The following is a 23,196-nucleotide window of genomic DNA, read 5'->3' on the forward strand; positions in this document are numbered from 1 at the left end:
AATTATATTTTTCAATTCACCTAATACAAGTGCTGTAGTTCAATCTCTTTATCATGAAAGTTGAACTTACAAATGTAGAATTATGTACAAAACAAATAACTGCATTCAAAAATAAAACAATGTAAAACTTTACAGCTTACACGTCCACTCAGTCCTACTTCAGCCAATCACTCAGACAAACAAGTTTGGTTACAATTTGCAGGCAATAATGCTGCCCGCTTCTTGTTTACAATATCACCTGAAAGTGAGAACAGGTGTTCGCATGACACTGTTGTAGCCAGCGTCACAAGATATTTACATGCCAGATGCGCTCAAGATTCACATGGCCCTTCATGCTTCAACCACCATTCCAGAGGACGTGTCCATGCTGATGACGGCTTCTGCTTGATAACGATCCAAAGCAGAGCAGACCAAAGCATGTTCATTTTCATCATCTGAGTCAGATGCCACCAGCAGAAGGCTGATTTTATTTTTTTGGTGGTTCGGGTTCTGTAGTTTCCGCATCTGAGTGTTGCTCTTTTAATACTTCTGAAAGCATGCTCACCTCGTCCCTCTCAGATTTTGGACAGCACTTCAAATTCTTAAACCTTGGATTGAGTGCTGTAGCTATTTTTAGAAATCTCATATTGGTACCTTCTTTGCGTTTTGTCAAATCTGCTGTGAAAGTGTTCTTAAAACAAACATGTGCTGGGTCATAATCCGAGATTGCTATAACATGAAATATATGACAGAATGTGGGTAAAACAGAACAGGAGACATGCAATTTTCCCCAAAGGAGTTCAGTCACAAATTTAATTAACACATTTTTTTTTTAAAACGAGGATCACCAGCATGGAAGCATGTCCTCTGGAATGGTGGCCGAAGCATGAAGGGGCATATGAATGTTTAGCATATCTGGCACTACAAAAGTGCCATGCGAATGCCTGTTCTCACTTTCAGGTGACGTAAATAAGAAGCAGGCAGCAGTATCTCCCGTAAATGTAAACAAACTTGTTTGTCTTAGCGATTGGCTGAACAAGAAGTAGGACCGAGTGAACTTGTAGGCTCTAAAGGTTTACATTGTTTTGTTTTTGAGTGCAGTTATGTAACAAAACAAAAAAAACAAAAAAAAAAAGACCCCCCCCCCACTACATTTGTAAGTTACACTTTCACGATAAAGAGATTGCACTACAGTACTTGCACTAAGGTGAATTAAAAAATACAATTTCTTTTGTTTATCATTTTTACAGTGCAAATATTTGTAATAAAAAATAATATAAAGTGAGCACTATACACTTTGTATTCCGTGTTGTAAAAGAAATCAATATATTTGAAAATGTAGAAAAACATCCAAAATATTTAATAAATTTCAATTGGTATTCTAGTGTTATAAGTGCGACTAGTTATAAGTGTGATTAATTTTTAAAATCGTGATTAATATTTGAGTTAATCGTGTGAGTTAACTGCCATTAATTGACAGCCCTAACGACAATAATCTTAACTCTGACTCTTTATGATATAGTTACCAAGAAAAATTCAGTTTGAGATAAAGACAGACAATTAAAAAAACAACACTGACATGGTTTTAACACCATGAAGCTCTATAGTAACGGGGCTTAGTCACATATAAACATACACACGGGATATATCATTTTCATACTTTTAAATGGTTAAGCTTTTACATTGTAACAATTTTAGGGTTTATTTGTTGCTGACTGTAGGACCCTTGGCTGTACCCTTACTGTATGGGAATCAGAAGTATCTGCACACCTCAGAACTACTCATACAAGTTGGATTTTTTCCCCCTACCTGATACGGTATATCCAGTTTTTTGTCAGGTTTCCCATAGTACCTTAGTCTAGCCTTATGCAAGATTCTCACAAGCAATGGACTGAAGTGTATTCTGTTCCTCCAGTTCATTTCCAGATGACCAAGAGAAGTTAATTTGGATACTAGTGAAAAAAACAGAAAACGGGGGGGAAAAAAATCAAGTGATAAAATAGTCCACATGCTTGAATTTGAATATACCTCTTTGGTAGTACATGTGCTGCTGCATGATTTGGGTCAGCAGATTATAGAAATGTATTAAGGCAGACAGGATTTCATATGTATTTTATAATGTTTCTCATAAAAAAATAAAACTGTTTGCTAATGCTATATAAACAAACTCAGTTCTCAGCCCTCTGTACAAAATACTGAACTGTTGTTTTTCTTCCAAAAACAGTAGTGAGATATAAGTTGAAAGTACTACTACTACATTTTTATCATGTAAGTAAACAACAAACAAAAAAACAGTGGGAAGCTTTCATGAAATACAGATTTCAGTGAACTAGGGCCCCCAATCTTTCAGCGAGTTGTGCATGGGCAGACTCCTGCACCTAAACAGAGCATTGTTCACTTTTGTGGGGCTATGTGTGTTTACAGGGGCCTGTTAGTGCAGGACAGGGAACTATGTTTCTGTTCAGATTTCACTTCAAATCTGAAATTGGGCCCCTACTTAAGACGAGTATTTTCAGTAAATACTTTCCATCACCAGTGTTTTTTAATTTAACATGTTTTTGCAATATTTAGAAACATACTAAAGTTTACTGTTTAAATTGTGAGGGAATTAGCCAATGTCTACATTAGGCTTGCTTTGCCGCTACAGGAATATTGGTAGACTACAGTGGCAGAGGACTCATACTGTGGATGCAGCCCTACTGGCATAATTGCACTTTGATCCAGTATAGTAACCAGCCCAGAGGCAAAATAAGCTATAGTGGTAAAAGCACGGCTTTGACAGTAGAACTGCATCTACGCTAGGGACTTCTGGTGGTACAGCTACCTTGGTCAGCGATCACATCCCTTTACACACAGTAGACACAGCCAGCAAAATTCTGTAGCACAGACCTGGCCTTAGTTACCATGAAAGGTAACACAATTTACCACTTATAATCCAAATGATAACTGTGAAATGAAGGGGTTTGACCAGATCAGAATGTTTAAAATAAACTAAAAGGTACTTCTTCACAAGACATGGAATCTTTGCCAGGGGATGTTGTGAGGGCCAAAGTATAACTGGATTCCAAAAAGAATAAGTTCATAGAGAATAGCTCCACCAGTGGCTATTAGCCAAGATGGTCAGGGATGCAACCCCACACTCTGACAGAAGCTGGGACTGCCCACTGTCAGAGATAAGTTACTGGGCTAGGTGGATCATTGGTCTGGCTCAGCATGGCCACACTTAGGGTTACCACATGTCTGGGTTTTCTGGAACAAAGCCTCTTTTTGGAGCCCCCTTTCTCGCTAAAGGGATAGGGGGATTTAAAAAATAACAGGAAATGTCCTAGGTTTTTACAGAGCAGACAAGTTGTAGGTCAGAAGGAGCCCGGATTGGTCCCGCTCCTGAATCTGCGGTCCCCAATCTGCAGCTGATTGGTCCACCCCCCTGCAAGCCCCAGCTGCGGATCCCACCCACTCAGGCCCTGGGGATGGGAGACCACAGCTGTTGCTGTGTTGTGCCAGCCACCCTGCCAGGAAGCGAGGCCACTCTCCACTTCCAGTAAGTGTCCCTGCTGCAGGGACCCAATTTTACCCTCCCTCTAGCTCCTCCCCTGCCCCCAGTGTCCTCTTTTTGGGAACCTGAACTAGGATAACTCGAAAAAGCAACAGAGAGTCCTGTGGCACCTTAAAGGCTAACAGATGTATTGGAGCATAAGCTTTCGTGGGTGAATACCCACTTCGTCTGATGCACGAAAGCTTATGCATCTGTTAGTCTTTAAGGTGCCACAGGACTCTGTTGCTTTTTACAGATCCAGACTAACACGGCTACCCCTCGGCTACTAGGATAGCTCTAGGGTCCCAGGCTGAAAGGGCGACTAGTACAACTCCCTCGCCAAGTAAAAACAACAACAGGGCTTAGGCCAAGGGGCCAGCCCTGACACGGCCAACAAGCCCCCCCCCCCCGCCTTACCCTCGATCTCGACGCGCTCCGGCGGCCGGCTCGCCAGCCAGATGTCCCCGTAGGGATCTTCGTTGTTCCACAGGGGCAGGTAATGGCTCCGCCCGCCCTTGAGGGGCCGGCGCCGTTGCTCGTCGGGCTCGCGGCCCCCGGGGGGCAGGTCCGGCGGGTCCCGCAGCACGTCCAGCCGCTCGAGGCACAGGAAGCCCGAGCTCAGCTTCTTCTCGTCGTACAGGTAGGAGCAGCGGGTGAGGCGCAGCCGGCAGCCGGCGCGCAGCGCGTTCCGCTGCACCAGGGCGTTGAGCGGCGGCGCCAGGCAGCACTTCTCCTGCCGGCTGCCGTCCGCCAGGGTCACGTCGTAGCAATAGGCCGGGGCGGGCGGCTTGGACAAGGCGCTGCTGGGCGGCGGCGGCGGCGGGCTCTCCGCCATGTAGCGCTCCACCGCCACCACGGCCACCGGCGGGGCCTCCGCCAGGGACACGCTCAGCTGGGAGGAGCGGAGCACCTCGTTGCGGAGCCTCTGGAGCCAGGAGGCCGGGCCTGGGCCGGTTCCCTCCTCAGCGCGGGGGGCGCTGGGCGCCACGGCCGCGTCCTCCATGGCGCTGGGCACCTCGGAGCCCCCGGGCAGCGGCCCGCTTGGGCTCCCTCCGCCTGTCACTGGGCGGGCCCGGGGGCCGCCATGTTGCACGCGCGAGGGGGCGGTTCCCGGAGGCGGCCGAAGGGCCCGCGCGCTCCATTCGAAGAGCCCAACGGCTGCGCTGGGAGATACGCGGGGGAGGGGGGAGCGCTCTAGAGCCGGCCAGGCCGGGAACAGCGCAGCGGGCTTGGAAAGGGGCGGGGCAGAGAGCAAGGAGAGGAGGGGGAGGATCTTGCAGGGGAGGGAAGGATGGGGGGCAGGGGGAGGTTCTGGTAGGGGAAGGGGGAGGATCTTGCAGGGGAAGGATGGGGGGCAGGGGGAGGGGGAGGATCTTGCAGGGGAGGGAAGGATGGGGGGCAGGGGGAGGTTTTGGTAGGGGAAGGGGGAGGATCTTGCAGGGGAGGGAAGGATGGGGGGCAGGAGGAGGTTCTGGTAGGGGGCAGGCGGAGGATCTTGCAGGAGAAGGAAGGATGGGGGGAAGGGGAGGATCTTGCAGGGGAAGGAAGAATGGGGGGCAGGGGGAGGTTCTGGTAGGGGGAGGGGGAGGATCTTGTAGGGGAAGGAAGGATGGGGGGCAGGGGGAGGTTCTGGTAGGGGTAGGGGGAGGATCTTGCAGGGAAAGGAAGAATGGGGGGGCATGGGGAGGTTCTGGGAAGTGGAGGATGGGGGGGGATCTGGGGTGGGAGAAGAGGGGGGAGAGGCTCTTGGTACTGGGGAAGAGGCTGAGGATCTGGTAGGGTTGGAAGGGGCAGCGGGGACAAGTAGGAGAAATTGGGGCATGAAAGGATATGGCAAGGAGAAGTCATTGAGCATGTCTCCTTTGTGACATGGGCTACTGGGGCACATGAAACCTGGCTTTCCATAGAATATTACGTCACGTTCAAGGGCTCAGTCCTTATTTTCCAGGCACTCCCTGGTGTGGGCCCAGGATATGTAAAAGAGGCTAAAACTCAGGGATGAAGACCGCGATTGACAACTCTGCTCCTCTGGTACAATAGGACTCGCTACAATAAGGATAACACTCATCTGTGAGAGACAGATCTTTCTGGAGGGTCCGAGCTGTCTGAGACTGGAATGAATTTCCCCGGGAAATCAGGAGCATCACAAACCTCATCACCTTCTGTCCCAAAGTGCAAGGTGCATTTCTTTGACCTTGCCTGCCAGGTCATAACCACACAGCAGTGTCAAGTATCAGCAGCGTGTACGTTTAAAAAAACACACCAACACACACCACCAACAAAAACTAACAGTATATTCCATTGCACACATGGTTCTCCTGCTGAGGATGAGTGAATGAATCACATGACAATTTTTAGTCGCACCACTTAATGGACGGTGCTCAGATACTACAGTGATGAGAGAAGAATAGGAACCTATGTAGTATAGAACTTCTATTATTATTACTTTTGATTTGTATTGTGGTTGCACCTGGGTGGCCCAATCATGGTTCGCTTTACTAGATACTGTACAAATGACAGCAGAAAGATAGTTCCTTTCCCAAGGACCTTACAATCAAAGTATAAGACAAGAGGTGGATATGACAAACAGAGAACATAGACAATACTAATCAGCATGATTCAATAATTGGGGAAAACATGCATCTCAAACTTGCACTTACAACAGCTTCATTAGGTCTCCCTATTTTGTATCTGTGCTGTTTATTTTCTCTCCTGCGGCAAAGGATGTTAGTGGTTGTACATTTTTAGTATAAAATTTCCCCATATTGCTTGCAACCCTTACTGTTCTCTCACATGGTCCCCTTTGTCACGTAATTCTGTAACAGATATGGACTGGCCACAGAGCTTGCTCATATACACCAGGTACAGTTGAGGTTAGTTTAAATAAGGTGTTACCCAAAATTGGGCCAGCTAATAAGCTTAGGGAGGACTAATGACCCACCAGAGTTTGGCAGAAAGGAGCACGTTTATTATACTGATAGCTAAGGTCAAAAGAAGGGGAGGGGTCACACTTACACTCGCATACTCAAGCTCCCAGGACAGGCATGGCACTGGAGATGTCAGGATCCTTCAAGGTAAGTGTCCCACAGCACAGTGATGGACAGTGCGATGAAGGTAAGTCTTCCCGAGGCACGATGGAATGCAACGCGGCGAGGATACTGATTTCCCCATGTTAAGTATCCTTACATCTTCTTGTCAACTGTCTAAAATGGGCCATCTTGATTATCATTACAAAAGTTTTTCTTCTGCTGATAATAATACCTCATCTTAATTAATTACCCTCTTACAGTTGGTATGGCTACTTCCACCTTTTCATGTTCTCTGTATGTATATATATTTCTTACTATATGTTCCATTCTTTGCATCCGATGAAGTGGGCTGTAGCCCATGGAAGCTTATGCTCAAATAAATTTGTTAGTCTGTAAGGTGCCACAAGTACTCCTGTTCTTTTTGCAGACCTTTTGAACCTACAGGTTATACACAACATACAGATCACTGCTGCTCCTACAACATAAGGTACCATAGAATCTCAGAGTTACAAACACCAGAGTTATGAACTGATCAGTCAAGCACACACCTCATTTTGAACTGGAAATACACAATCAGGCAGCAGCAGAGACTGGGGGGGGGGGGGGGGAGAGCAAATACACTACAGTACTGTGTTAAACGTAAACTACTACAAAATAAAGGGAAAGCAGCATTTTTCTTTTGCATAGCAAAGTTTCAAAGCTGTATTAAGTCAATGTTCATCTGTAAACTTTTGAAAGAACCACCATAACGTTTTGTTTTAGAGTTACGAACATTTCAGAGTTATGAACAGTCTCCATTCCCAAGGTGTTTGTAACTCTGAGGTTCTACTGTATTTTGCACACAGTGCCAGCTAGTGGCTGAATAATATAATACAGTTTAGCATTCCATTGCATCTGCCCCTTTAAGTTATCCATCGTTACCATTTACAAAATTTACACTATTTTTGTTTGTTGGTCTTTGAATCTTTGATCACATATGCTCTGAATGCATAGCTTTTGTCCTTGTAAGTTGTTTCTGTGGTGAACTGGCCTATGCAGTTCAGAATATCTCTCGGGATAGTCAGAGCTGTGTCAGTTGACTTCAGCTCTGGGAGGAATTGGAGGTGATTGTAAGTCGCTTCTGAGATATCAGTGTCTGAGTCCATTTTAAAGTGTATAATCTTTCCATGAATGTTCAGTTTTATTCTCCAGGCAGATTCCGTGTCATCACAAGCAATAGATCCCAGAAACAATGGCTCTTGATTGCCTATACTATGAGTCAACTCCCTGACTGCATTAGTGCAGCAAACAGCTGCAAAATGCCAATATTTCATGCATGTATAACATTGTCTTTGGCTAGACATGTATCATCTCTTGGGCTATGACTTTTTCCACACCTTGTGCACGTAGGCTGGAATTTGTCCCTCTTAGCCCAGGAGTTCTCTCTCCTTGCCTCAGTGATTTTATCATAATGACTTTTAACATTAAAGTCATTACAGTTTCTAAGCTAGTTTCAGGTTTGTCAAGTTTGCTGTTTCACCAGTTCAGGCTGTTTTGCTGCTGTGGCTATAGAGTTAAATCTCTCTTCAGTTGCAGATGCTGTGAAAGGTTTTTCTCTGTTAACCCAATAATGAGTGTGTCTGATATTCTTGTATTTTGCATTCCCAAAACCACAGTTTTCAGCTAATGAATGCCGAGCTTTTAGAAAACATTCAACGTTTCCCCCTGATTCTTGAATTTTCTGGTGAAAACATGCTCTTTCATAAATCACACCTCTCTGAGGTATAAAGTATGCATCAGACAGCCAGAACCCTTTCATAGTCATTTTGGTGACTGTCTGCAGTAAGATCTAAGGACTTAAAGATATGTTATTCCTGCTTCCCCATAGCATAAATTAAAGAAGATACCTGTATATCTCCAGTTTCTTTGTTTGCAATTTGAAATCTTGCACAATATGGCTTCCAGTCTCCCCATTATGAATGTTTGTCAAAGCTGTATCAGAGGGTGTAGTACGGTCGTGCCGGGGCTCTACCCTCCGAGATGGAGGGGTGCCACACCGGCTCGCTAAACTGCAGAAAGTCTAGCCTCAGGTCCCTTTACGCAAGGGCTGAGCGGCTCACAGTTCCGGAGCTCAGGCCCTTGGTTAGTTAGCGCTCAGCCCCTACCTGTCTAAGCAGGCCCAGGCCCTGGGTCAGGGCGGGGCACAAACAGTCACAGCTCAAGCCCTTTGGGGCAGGGATTGAGCAAACAAGCAGTTAAGGGGCCCAGGCCCTGGGTCAGGGCGGGGCACAAACAGTCACAGCTCAAGCCCTTTGGGGCAGGTGTTGAGCAAACAAGCAGGTAAGGGGCTCAGGTTCCTACCTGAGCGTTGGGTGAGGGGGAAGCCTGCCACCCGGGAGTGCAGGTGGCAGGGGGGGACGCATGCCCACCCACTCCACTGCGTCCCAGCCTGGGGCCCTAGCAGCGGCTACTGTCGCTGCCGGTCAGTGGGGTGTCCTGACCGAAACACACGGACATCGGCTCACAGGCCTCTGCAGCCTGACCGGGGTCGGCTATCCCCGGGCTACTTCCTTGTTCCCCCTCGGGGCCTACCTCGGTGGCGATGCTGGGTTCGGGCCAGTCCAGGAGCATCGGTTCCTCGGGTGCGGGGCTTGGGGGCCGGTTCGGCAGCTCTTCTCCAGGGTAGCTGGCACGGGGCAGGCTTGACTCCTCCTCGGGGCAGCTGATCCGGGGCAAGCTTGGCCAGTCCTCCTCAGGATAGCTGGCACGGGGCAGGCTGGGCCAGTCCTCCTCGGGGTACCGGGTCGGGGGCAGGCTGGGCCAGTCCTCCTCAGGGTACCTGGCGAGAGGGAGGCTCGACCGGCGCTGGGTGTTAGCAGGCGGCTCGCGGCCTGCAGCTGTCTCCCAAGCAGGAGCTCGGCCCAGGACGTCTGCTCTCTCTGGCGGGCTTTTGTACTTCTCTCACTGAGCTCTGCTGGCGGGCTTTTGTACTTCCGGGTTGGGGCCGTGACCTCGGAGGGGCGGGCCTCGGACCCGGTGGCTCCGCCCACGCTGGGGTTGGAGGAGGCTCGGCCCTGTCAGAGATGGAGGGGTGCCACACCGGCTCGCTACAGAGGGATTATGTTGATGAGATCCTGCAAACTTTGTTGTTTTACTCCTTCTGTTTGCAACCTTTGTTATTATTTTGACACCATGTCATGTACTTCGCTGCCAGATATGGACTGGCTACAGAGCTTCCTCATACACACCAGATGCGTTCATCATAAGGCTGTGCCAGGTATGGCTGAGGTTAATTTAAATAAGGTATTTTACACTGTGCCACCTAGTGGCTGAACAGTATAATACAGTTTAGCATTCCATTGCACCCTTTAAATCTCTCCCCTGGCTGACTGAAATTGTCAGCAGTGGAAGAATCTGCCCATCCCCACATGTTAGGACAACGTGTTACTGTTACTGATCATATCTGAGTTTCTCTAAGAGCATTCCCATGGGACTGATTTCCATACAATATGTGACAAGTGGGTTAGGCAGAATCTGTGATCATAATGGGAAATGGACAGTCTTTGAAAGCTGCAGAAACACCTTCCCAGTCAGTATGGAGGGAGAAGTATACCCTCAGTAACAACCTCCTGGACCATGGAAACTTGTGGCTAACTGCAATGTGCTGACACTGATCCAGAAAAGCATTTAACCATGTGTTAACTTTGAGCATGAGAGTAATCCACTGAAGTCAATATCACTACTCATACTTAAGTACTTTTCTGGATTGGGCCAGAGTGTTCGGCCCTTTGCAGGATTGAGCCCTTAGTTACCATTGTTGTGGGGAAAAAAATCACTTTTAATACAAGTAGCATTGGACCAATGAAAGGCACAAGATCAAATTTCATGTTGCAGCTAAAGCATCTTATTATTGTATAGGATGATAAAGCCTACTGTAAAATACAACTGTTTGTTGCAAATTATTTTGAGGACAAAAAATAGCCTTCCCAATATTTGTTTCACCATTATCTCCTAGGTGCTTTTGTTGACCCTACCTCGAAAATAACAGGAAACCATAAATAATGCTAAAATATCATCTGAGATGATTACCCAGCAGACACCCTCTTGCCCTTTAATCAGCACTATGCACTGTGAAAAGCATTTTAAGAAAGTGGCAGGCTATAAACAGGAAGGTCTCTTGTACTTTTGTTATGTGAAAGTTTGATTTATTGCTCAGCTTTTAGAATCCATAGAACAGTCTTTTTATATAGATTGCAGGTTTGCTCTTGTTTCATTTAACTTAAATACAGTTGTCAAAGCACAGAACCTGAACTTGTAAACGGGATTGTATGATGTTTCTTATAGAAACAATCTCATTGCAGAACAATTTAGCACCATAGAACTACTTCCCCCTCCATTATAAAACAGATTAAAATTAAAATGCCAAGTTTCATTTAGGTTCCACTGAAGATAGGTAGTACAACTAGATGAAAGCTATACTCAGTTTGTTCTATATACTGTGCAATTTACAAAATATATGTATTTATGTGTACCTATGTTGTTTAGCAAATCGTTATGCATTAAAGAGGAATGATAAATCATTCCCTGTGGTTTTTGTACTTTGCATGCTCCAGTTTTGAGATGAAAAACAAATGTTTTCACTTTGAGCTTGCACTGTTTGGTTTTCAAAAGCATATTTTTTGTAGACCGTGATATATATAAATCACTTAGTCCATGCCCTGGGGAACTTCCCAGGGCAGTGGCACGTGGACAAAAAGCCTAGCAGGGAAATTCCATTGAAAATGGGGGCGGGGGGGATTGGAGGGCTTTGAAATTAGTGGAGGCACAGAGGACGCTCTGTGCGTGTGAGGGGATTTGCAGGTTCTGGGGGCAGAATCCCCCATTTGTTCTGGAGGTGGGCATCATCCCCTTCACTCTCAGCAGAATGATCTGTGGAAAACACTGCAAGAGAAAATGTCATGATGTTTTTCCTTCCCCTTCTTCACTTCTTTCCAAGGGTTTCGCTACATGAGAGGGAAGAGCTGGTTCAAGAGACCTAGCTTCTCTAAAGTAGGGATCATAGATGAAGGTGTTGCACAATGGAAGCAGGTTAATGGATAAAGCTAGCAGGGTTGGCTGAGCAGCTGGCAGAAGTTACTAATGGAGTGCTGCAGACATCATATACTTCCCCATGTTAAAGGAGATCGGGAGTGATACGATTCTATTTTGCTGCTGCTGCTGTTAGAGATTGAGGGCCAGATTCAAGAGGCACAGCACAGAAGGCACATCCCTGGAAGGGGATGGCAGCAGGAGGAGGGGGAGATGCCCGTACGCCAACTTTTGTGTCTTCTGGCTTAGTGGCTGCTGTAGAGATTGGTGCACAGACCACATTAATTCTGGCTAGGGCAGATATATTACAACCCTGTGCAATATCTTTGGGGACCACTGTATTAAATTTGACTGATTTATATATTCTATTCCATGTGGGAGGGTTAGCACAGCTCCTAAAAACAGCGGGGGTGAGTAAGGCGAGTCAGTGAGACTAAACAGCTCTAGACAGGTACAACACCCTGGAGAGAGTTGCACTTACTAGTTCAAACTGGGTTTTACAGTGACAAACAAAGAAAGGGCTTTTGGTATAATGAGGCTGATTTTAAACTGACACAGGGTCATACTGATCAATCAAATGGACACGAACTTCATCCAAGGGGGCCCCAGTCCTGCTGAAGAACTTTGGCCTACTAGGCGCCCATAAGACTGATGGCTGACTCCTGGCATGTTTAGTACAGGTCCTGCAGGGACCTGTTCAGCTTTAAAAACCCCACTCAGAAGGGAACGGGACAAGGGTGATGGCTGGAGACCTGAGCCCTGTCGGGCACTCCTGGAGTGGACCATGGGGGGCAATTCAGGTACAGTTACCCTTAAACTGTGACACTCAAATTTCCTAACCTGAGTGCTTGATTTTTCAACCCTAATAAAGTTTTTGTAACATAGATTTTGTATGTGTAAATTCCTAGGTTTTTTTAAAACACAAACTGAAAAAAACAAATTCTTTCATATGGCATCATATTTACATCCACATAGGTTGCCAGCAGGATTGGAACCATTAGATCTACCGCATAGACTTCTGCCACTTGACTTGAATTAATGAAGTAACTGATAGCAGTAGCAGGTTGTCATCCTCTACTTGTACCAGCATTAGTGTGGGTTTCACAGATATTTGCTGACAGTAAAGGAATTGTGAGACTCGGGAATCTTGGGTTCCATACTAGGCTTTGGAGGGATGGTGCTGTAGTGGGCATAGATTCTTCTGCTCATACCCCTTCAAGCATGACCCTTTCCATCCCATCCCCTCTAACCTGTCCCTCTCCCACTCCTTTCCATAGGAGTGTGATTTCTAAAGTGCACTAGCATGTTGCATGTTAATTTGACCATGTAGACCTACTGGTACACACTAAAGGTTCCCAAGTGCATTTTACATAGTACTGTTTCAAACAGCACTATGTTAGAGCACACCAGCAGGGGCTACATAGACCAATGAATGTGCACTTAGTGTGGTTTAGAAATCATCCCCCTCATTATCCTACCATGTACACAAGCCCTCAGAGTACTTTCCCAATGCTAATTACATCTCAGAACCCATCAGTGAGGTAGGTGCATATCACTGCACCCATTTTATAGTTGGGTGAAGTGAGTTGACCAAGGTGACCACCAGTCAGTGGCAAAGCTAGGACTAGAACACAGAATTCTTCCCTCCCAGTACATGCTAAAACCATTTCTAATTTTGTGGAGCAAACAAACAAAAAGCACAGAGAATAAATTATTGTCTCTGAATGCAGTCAGCCCACAGGTAGAATTGTATTGACACTCAGCCTGATTCTGCTTTCACGTATGCTGCAGTAATTCAGGTGTAACTCCATTTAAATCAATTGGGTTGGAGATTCAGCCCCACTGTGTTTATAAGCTGCATGAGACACTGCCTGGAAACAGCGTTCTGTGCAGTAAATAGAGGGGGAGTGGCAAGGGTAGTTTTCGATTTCTTATGGCGATCTGCAAACAGATGGGTTGACAGATGTTTATGGTGCAGTCCCTGCTCAACAACAAGAAGGCATGTGCTGTGCTAGTCTGAGAAGCATAGTCAAAATAGGAGGACAAAGCTCGATGAAAGGCCATTTGCCTTTGTTTTTACACTTAAGGTAAAATCATGACTCCATTGACTTCAAGGGGGAGGGCAATCAGGAGTTCACCTTAATGCCCTTCAACATTTAAGTGGTATTGTCACAGCAGGTTATCATGAACTGTACTGTAATGTGTGACACTGAATTTTACAGGACGTAACAAAGAAGACAGTACTCTGTATCTCAAAGAAATGTGGTGAAAAAGGATACATTGGCATTAATAATTCTAGCCACCCATAAAAGCAGAAACCAATTTTTGTACAGTATTAACGTTTCCAAGCTGTACCATCCTCTGGAGGCAAACTAGTTCCATCTTTTCTGAGGTTTGAGAGCGAGTTTGTATAGCTGATTAGTGTCACATAGCAGCAATGTGCAAAGTGTCACTGTTACCAAAGTTCTGTGTAGTCTAGGCTCAGAGTTCATTGCCCAAACACCTTTTTTCATTGTAGGCAAAGTGAAATCAGTATTTTACATTTTATCTCTGTAAGCAGATATAGACACATAGATCTAGACCTTTCTAGAGGTGTGTGTGTGTGTGTGTGTGTGTGTGTGTATATATATATGAAAGAAATACTTCGGTATGTTTTAATATTGGTTACGCCAATATAACAACTTCACAGTCACATTTGTTTTGTTTTTCAGTGTACTGTTTTATTATTGCTTTTTCAAATGTACAATTTGAACATCAGCAAACAATGAAAAGAAAAAACCCACATACACAATGTACAGTACATAGTCAGCTTGGTTGTTCCTAGTTTTTAAAGTCATGAGTCAGGGTGTAAATTGAAGAATATGGTTTAAAATTTCTAAAATGTATACACTATAGCCACATAAAATAGTGCCTTGGTGGCATATTAGCTCAGACTTCTGTATGCAAATATGAATATTGGCAACCCTATGTGTCATAAGAAAACTGCACAACTAGATTGCATAGCTTAATGTGTTGGCTATCTCCCTCTACAGTATTTATTCATAACAAAATGATTACACAAAAGAAACAATGTAACAGCTCACTTCCTTGCTTATAAGAATATAATAAAATAAAGCAAATGACTAAATGAAGTTGGAGGAAAAACACAACTCCCAACAAAGTGAGTCTGACAATTAGATTTATTCTGCATAGTTAAATTCATGGCATTAAAAATTACTTTGGGTCTCAAACTTTTCTCTCCAATCTCCTAAATCTTATTTACTTTGAGCTTCAGCAGTTTTTCAGTATCTCCCTCCAAATAAACCCTTCCAACCACTGTGGCTATCTCTTGCTCATTAGACACTCTAGTCTCCTGTCCTTAACTAAATCAAACCTCTCCAAACCCTCATATTTTAGCCACTTTTCTGGACATCTTCTATTTCCTCTCTTCAGCTGCTTCTATTCACTTTCTTCAGCTACTTTCCCTTCTTCATTCTTCAATTAAGGCTCTGGACCTCTTCACTCTCTGTCCTCTTCAGCCACTCTAATCTTTCCTTTGGTCTTGACTGACCTCTTACACCTACATTTTCTCCATGCTGCGCCCAGCTCTCATTATTAATTGGAATTCCACTTCTAAATCCCTTAAAAATGTCTCTCTCTTAGGGCCAGATTTTCTCCATATTGACATGGGTGCAACTCAGAGAGGAGAACCTGGCTGTTAATGTCTTCCACCACATGTAGAAGAATTTGAACTAATGGAGTGGAGACAAAATGTGAGATTAAACACTTAATGCAGTTATGGGCTCTCTCTCTCTCTCAAAAGCTCAGCTTTTTTGTTGTTGTTGGTACGGCTCTAAACAGCTTTACAGTATGTCAACTCACTATCACATTTTTCTGTTACAATACACATGAAAAAAGTAATCACATTTGCTTCTTTAATCTCATAGTACGGGCTGTTCCAAGCTCCCACTGTTAGTGTCTGGTGTCAGGAAAACCTTCCTCCTAACTCTTGGCACTAAGATGTTCAGAAATCACATGCCTCATGTCATGCAGAGGCTGATATGATAAACACACATTTTGAAGTATACAGGGCAGCCGGGATCACTGATTTGTGCTAGAGCAAGAACATTTTGATAACAGGCTTTGCACACTCAGGGAATACATAATGAAAGATGTCCTCTCTTCACAGTATTTCAGCTTTTTAAAAGAAATGAAAAGTAAATGACATTTTTGACTTATTGCTGGTCTATTAGGTGTATATACACCTCTACCCCGATATAACGCTGTCCTCGGGAGCCAAAAAATCTTACCGCGTTATAGGTGAAACCGCGTTATATCGAACTTGCTTTGATCCGCCGGAGTGCGCAGCCCTGCCCCCCGGAGCACTGCTTTGCCGCGTTATATCCGAATTCGTGTTATATCGGGGTAGAGGTGTATATATTTATTTTAATTTGCAGCTTTTCTTTTTTTGTTTCTTTTTTCTTTTTTGTTGAAAGCTGAGCAAAAAGAGCCCAATGTTCAGTAGCATAGAAGCCCAGGACCACATGACGTTGTTGCTATTTTGCTCATGCAATTATTATGGCCTCAGTCCTGCAACTGATAGCAGACAGGTGGAGTGCTGTGCCCACACAGAGACCCATTGATTTAAATGCAGCTGTGCCTGGGCACAGCAATCCCCACCCACTGTGGAGCAGAGCCTCAATTTGGGCACACAATTGGCCATTTGGGTGTGCAAATGCCCACCCATCTTTGTCATGGCCTTGGCTTTGAACTCTTGTAAATCAATACCTACCTATTTGAGATGTGAATATTTAATGTTTAAAACTCCACTATACAGTCTGAGAAGAACTAATCCTTACGAAATGTGCTGGATTGAGAGCCATGGAGACTACAGTCCTCCACTTAGCCGAAGAACATGGACAGCAGCAGTAGACACACCGCTAGCACTACCCTGCCTACATGCCTCAGGCCTTGAGGGATCACCAGCAGGGGGTGAGAGTGCTGATCAGCCTTCAGGCCATCTAGTTCTAGGCCTCTCTGCTGAGAGTACATAACAAGGTGCAGATCATGGTGGTGATTTTGCTACGTGAATACCTGTCACTGAGCCCACTAACCGGAAGAACCATCGGTTGGTAACAACTTTAATTTGCTCTCTACCATGGTCAATTTTCAATCATCATCGTAGAGTAAAAGACTAGATATTGCAATGCCACTTCCCCTTCCAGTCCCACACATTTCAAGTTAAAAATGGTAATAGTTTTTAAATACTGTAGCTAATGATTTTTCTTTTTACATACAGTTTGGTCTATACTGTATCTCACTGTTGGACTTAGATCTTGTGTAGTGAGTGTATTATTATATATAGTCATACTTAGCACTTTACATTTTCAAAGCACCGCACAAACATTAGCTAAGTAATCATTGTACATTTAAACCTTAAAAGTTTAACCCTAGCAAGTCTCTGATATTAAACCCCTGAGAACAGCGTTTTATGATAGAAACGAATGCCACTAGTGGGTGCAGTTTTATTCTGAAGTAACTAGAATAGGAAGAGTGCCTGAAATTAAGTCTATTTTTCTATTTATAATGAATTGGTTCTCTGGGTATTTTTATAGCTGTATTAAGAATACTTTTGTTAACCATGACATCCATTTTGGAAAGAGCATATTTACAAGCCAACAAATGTAAGCCTGATGTGGAATCAGCAGGAATGGGGAATCATGCAAAGATAGAGTCCCTGATCCTACACCCTTATATACATGGATAGTCTCATTGAAATCAATTTACATGAGTAAGGGCTACTTGTAGGAGTAAAACCTACGTGATCAGGCCCATAAAGCTTCATGTGTATATATGTTTGGACAAATTGCTATTGAAAATATTTTTACAAATACATTCTACAGTAACTGTGGCTAAGGGCTCAATCTTGTCCAGAGGCATACAAGGAGTCAGCTGTATGCGTTTTGTACTGTACTGGTGCCTACGTATACAATAGCTGACTCTACAAGCTCCACAGTGATGCACACCCATGCCTCTCAGGGCAGATCAATCCCTAACTGTCCAAGTCTGCATTCAACCCCTTTGTGAACAGTTGCTGTTTCACTGGTTCTCAGACTTGGACAATTGCCTCTGGGTGAAACTGTTAAAAGAAAAAAGTGAAACAAGCAAAAATAATTCAAAATCAGAGGAATTCCAGCTCATAACATATTTGTGTACTTTATACTATAAATCTACATATAGATATTGCTGTCCATAGAGAAAGACTCAAGTTCAAAATAATAAAATTACAATATTTGTGCAAAAGAAATTGTACGCTTTTCAGAGTACAAGCAACCTGTTATATTGGCTACATTTTCCATGACAGTTGCTCTTTGCTACATTGTGAATTCAGTCTTGGTTTGCACCATATTTTTTAAAGATAGAACTAAACATATTTGCAATAGTTTGACAAGAAAATGGCATTCTTCCACAACTTTAGGAATATGAATTTTGATAAGTTAATAATGACCAGATTCTTGTAGGTAAAAAGTGCAAATTTAAGTGTATAACCTTCCAGCATTTCACATTGCTTGTATCTACTGGGAACCATCAAAGCATCCTTCATTCTGATGTGATTTACCAGTTGAATAGGACGTTTTGTCCAAGTGTCATAAAGTAAATTTGACTGCTGCCTCCAGATTGTACAGATGCAAAGAAAACCTTGAAAAGGAAAAAGAATAGACCGCTGTCAGTTTACATGTATGAGAATATTTTAAACATATTTGAAAGCTGAGAGAAACACAGTCCAGAACACTATGACATATAAATCACAATTCAATTTTAATCCCATTGGTAACATTTTTTTTAGAAAAATGAAGTGTTAATGCTTGCAAGTATACATTCTGGCAATAAGTTATAGTGTATATATTTTCTACCAGAAAAGAAATCAGCATATTTTCAAACAATTAGGTAAACTAAACAGTTTCTGGTTACAGTATTCTAAATACACCAATGAAATAGAACAAGCTACAGTGAACATTTACCAATCATTACCATACATATGTGACAAAATGCACTCATTGAACCACATCTAACTGAGGAGATACCGGTGGTATCTCAAATATTGGTGTATGATGCTTCGCTCAAGGCTGCTCTAAATCAGACCTGGTTGCAACAGTTCTTAAGAGACTTTTGTAGCCAGGGATTATTGGAGTGCAGAGGCACGCTAGCCACACCCCCAACATATTCTCTATGCTGAAGCCAGACCGCTTGGGGATTCGCCAACAGGTGGCTAAACTGATTTTCCATCTGCAGCACAAAGCAGCTGGAAGAGGTGGCTAGGATCTGGCTGTCTTCAGTAGGGCTCTGGGAAGGTGCAGGATTCCTCCCACAAAGGGTAGTTTGTGGGCTCAGTGCCAAAGTCTGCTTTTAATTGAGCGGTTATGCCGAAGTAAGTACTGTGCACTATAATAAAATGCTAAATAAAAATTAAATGGCCTCGACTTTTTTCTTATTCAACTATTAAACCATATTTGTTAAATCACTCTAGTTGAGTCATGTGTGTACCTTGTCATTTCTTTCACATAGAAATTTTAGCTTCTGTGCTTTCTTGTGCATAAATACACCTTCCAAATTTCCTGTTTCCACGGAACGCAGTTCGATAGCCTTCTCTCCCCAACCCATGACCTGGTTAGACTGAAGATAAGCTAAACAAAAAAAAAAAATCAGATTTGATAATTAGAAAAACACAAGGGAGTCTGAAATGTTCATCTGCTAGTAGTAAGTTGGCAGCTCCATGTCCCCACTCCAATAACAAAGATTGTATAACTGAACCAAATCCAGACACACGCAGTATTTAAATATCCAGTGGAATCCATTTAGATTGTATCTGTTCAGAGAAGGAAATCCCATACACCCAAACAAACCCTGCACTGAAATACTGTACAACAAATGCCATTCAAAGTGTTAAATCCTGGCCTCGGGTGCAAAGCCTGAATAAACAGGCTTTGCAATGGTGACCTGTGTAGGGCATTTGTTGGCCATATAGAGTCTTCCATTGAACACAACAGCAGGGCAAGGAGCACCAGCCTGTACAGCTGCTCTGTGGATGCTCTACACCCTTTGAGCTTCACCAGAATTTGCACCTGCTTCGCCCTCTGTCTTTAGTTGGTCAGGGTGTTTACTCCTGCCATCCCACTGCCCTTTATTGCTGCTTCACTATGAAAAAAAGAGCAGAGTGTTGTGGATTAACAAGGCAAGAAATTCACTATTATACCTATAGGTTTTTAATAGTTATTTCCCCCCCCACTTGAGTTCACCCGAAAGATTAGAGCCTCTCCTCTGGTTAAACAGCACTTCAGCCAGTGTGTACTAGGGATATTCAAAATACATGCTAGAAGGCTATGGAAAGGTACTATATATGTAACAGCCACTTTACAGTTGAGCACCAGATTCTGACTTCAGTTACATCGACATACATCTGAAGAAACTCCACTGACCCCCACCCCTACTGGAGTTTCTCTGAATATACACTGGTGTGAGTGAGATCAGAATCTGCCTCTGAATATATTGGTCATGTACTCTAATTACTTCCATTCCCAAAAAGTCTTAGTTGTAACTAAACTTTATTTAAAAAATGTCAGATCAGTTTTGGACTTCTACAAGTATGTTAAACAAGTGAACATGGCATTTTTTTTGAAAGATGGGGCAGTAATACTTATACTGCATGATTTTAAATATACTGTTATATACCCATGTTACATGGCACTTAGATTACTATAATCACTTGTGCCATGGTAATTAGGCAATATATGTAAAATAAGTAAGTGTTGCTACAGAGGATTTTGTTGAGTTTGGCCCCACTGAAGTCAATGGCAAACCTTCTAGGCCCAGATCCTGAAAGACATTTAGGCACCTAATTTCCATTTGAGGATCTAACCCCTACTGAGTTCAATATGACCTGGGTTTCACCCTAAATCTTTGTTGTATCTATTGACATTGGGGATAAAAGTATATTGGCTCAGCTCAACCCCTCCCTTGGGAAGCCATGGGAGCAGGCTAGCTGGGAGGAGGAAATCTCTGCAAGGAACCCCTTGCCAGATCTCATCACCTGTCAAGGGCGTGAGGTTTGCTCCCATGGAAAATGCCACAGGTTTCACCCCAAATTCCAAGAGCTTCATAGGACACCAGTGCCTCTGCATAGGCTCTGGTCCCCACCTCCCCAGTAACAGTGCCAACTTCTGACAATGGCTAACCCCAAGTCCCTAGCTGGAGTTTGTGGAAACATAAGATAGCCTCAGCATGTATTACCTTCCAAGATTAATTTCCTTGGTGCCAGCAGGGGATGATTTGCATGCCCGTGGCTTTGTTACTCCTAACACAGTCCCTCTCTCTGTGATTTCTGGGCTACGTGGATGGGGACGTTGCCCGGTCGGGGAGTGGAATGGAAGGGGCATCCTCATTCCATGTGGAAGTGGGGTGCTCAACTTACCAAGGGTTCCCTCCACACGCACATCTTGCTGGGAGGACAATCCGGATCTGTGGTTTTAGTTACCCAGAAAGTCTTTCTAAATGAATTTAAAATACGGAGGTATCTCACATGGTCCTCTCTCACTGTGTGAGATGCTATCGTGTGGTGGTGTTGTACGTGCTTATAGCACAGTCACAACATAAATGTTACATTTTTAAAGGAATTTCTTTAAAACTGCAGCTATATCAGAGTACCCTAGTTTGCTACTGTAATTCATTGTTTAAAGACTAGAGACACAATCACACTTTAGAAAGGTCTCTAATTTGTGTTCTGCTGGCCTAATTTATCATACTCAGCACACCAACATACAAAAGACTGTGCACAAATATATCTAACCCCTTCAAGAATGGCTGTGTTTTCCTCTCGGGATTTTGGTGACATGTCCAATCCTTTCCTCGGGGCTTTGTTCACATTGCTTAAGAAAAACACTAACTAATTATGTTGCCTCATGACTTGATCCTGCAAAACCTTTACTTGCTCAAGCAGATCCACTGGGGACACTGGATCTGGTGTTCTTTATATAGAAGCTTGGTAGAATTTAATTTTTCTTAAAAAAAATAACGGGTAATATTGATGCTTATTTTAAGCAATTTTTTTCAGTTTTTGTGGATTTAAATTTTCACAGCTGTGGGAAATTATGGGATGGTTAGACAAGAATTATTTAATGACAGTAGACATTGAGATTCAAAAGTTAAAGCTTTACCATAGTTAAAACATAAATTGTAACCATCACGTGTCAAAGTATACAAAGTAAATATCCTTAAATCAAACTCTAATAAATTCTCCAGCAGCATTTTTCTTACTTTGCATATCTGGAAATTTCAATTATCATCAATGGGAATTTTTTTTTGTCAGTTTGTGATGGTGAAATCGATGTTTACAGACATTTACAGATAAAAATCTAATTCTTCCAAGCCTATTTACATACATACAAACATGCATAAACGGAGTTAACCCTGAAGAGAACTGAGTTTACATTTTGATTGTGTCTTCTAAGTTAATCGCTGGACCTCCAAGGTTTCCTTAAGCAGAGATATTTCAAGGACTCTGTATTTCGGATGGGACATAATTTGCCCTACTGGGGCGTAGGACACTGCCTTTTACAGTTAAAAGGCTACAAATGATATCGTTGGATATGTTTCAGAGTCACATGTCATCCATTTATCAGCCACCAATTTACTACTGTGTCCCAAATTCTGTCTTCAGATACAAGGATAATGGCATGCATGTATCTGAGGACAGAATTTAGAAATACATAAATTAAAAAGCTAAACCCATTGCAAACCAGGGTGACAAGTTCTGCCTCTGGTGCCAGAGGAAAGGCAGTATAATACTGTTACTAAATCACAGCTGAGCAGTTTTCTGATTACTGCCTGTTTCCCTGTGAACCCATTATTTCATTTTGGAAATGCAGCATATACTCAAGAAAGGGTCATTTGTACAGCACCGTGGAAGCCTGCCATAATATTCCCTTAACCCCTGGCAAATAGCATAGAAGTTAGCACAGTGCTCAAGGAGTTCACTCCAATGGGAGTTCAAATTAGGCCGTTTCAAGGAAAGCCCTGAAATTAGTGTCTGTAGGCATTTCCAAGGTGAAAACACGTTATTTATGCTCTAGATATCCAACATGCAGAACAGGCTCTTCTTCCTATGAAACGTTCTTTCATTAGACTAAGAATGCTGGTGCTGTGAAATTATCTAGAGAAAAAGCTTTTGTAGCTTCACCAGAAACTCCCCTCTGTCCCACATTGTTCGTGTGAGCATGCTTTTGTCCTGGTTAGGCTGCACTGGATGGGTTAAGGTGCGCATGCTCTGACATGCTGCATGTCCCTACCAAAACAAAGTTACACACCACTTAGTGTGTTTTAAATAAGACTTTTAAAAATGTGTAAATATCTATGTAGCTATGTCCCAAGCTTCTAGGCTTATACTAGCTGCTCATTCCTCAATCAATACTTGAGTGTATATAAATAAAACCCAGGGAATTTTGTGGTTGCACTAAGGGTCCAGGAACAGCTATAAATGAGGTCCAAGCAGTAGTTTTCATAAGGACAATAAGAATCATTCTGATATGAGCAGACTACTTCTTTGCATGAACC

General features: G+C 43.5%; 2 protein-coding genes across 2 annotated transcripts in view; both read right to left on the reverse strand.

Moving 5' to 3' along the window:
- The window catches only part of RADX (RPA1 related single stranded DNA binding protein, X-linked), a 34,604-nt gene extending 30,087 nt beyond the window's left edge, over window positions 1–4,517 (reverse strand). The window contains exons 1-2 of the mRNA XM_065410612.1: window positions 3,932–4,517; window positions 1,789–1,931 (exon numbers count right to left, since the gene is read on the reverse strand). Of these exons, the coding sequence (XP_065266684.1) occupies window positions 1,789–1,931; window positions 3,932–4,517 (729 nt within the window). The remainder of the gene's footprint in view (window positions 1–1,788; window positions 1,932–3,931) is intronic.
- A 13,687-nt stretch (window positions 4,518–18,204) lies between these two features.
- The window catches only part of NRK (Nik related kinase), a 128,450-nt gene continuing 123,458 nt past the window's right edge, over window positions 18,205–23,196 (reverse strand). Inside the window, exons 30-31 of the mRNA XM_065410871.1 lie at window positions 19,135–19,274; window positions 18,205–18,288 (exon numbers count right to left, since the gene is read on the reverse strand). Coding sequence (XP_065266943.1) covers window positions 18,205–18,288; window positions 19,135–19,274 — 224 coding nt within the window. The remainder of the gene's footprint in view (window positions 18,289–19,134; window positions 19,275–23,196) is intronic.

This window comes from Emys orbicularis, chromosome 9, assembly GCF_028017835.1.
Source record: "Emys orbicularis isolate rEmyOrb1 chromosome 9, rEmyOrb1.hap1, whole genome shotgun sequence".
Classification (NCBI taxonomy): Eukaryota; Metazoa; Chordata; order Testudines; family Emydidae; genus Emys; species Emys orbicularis.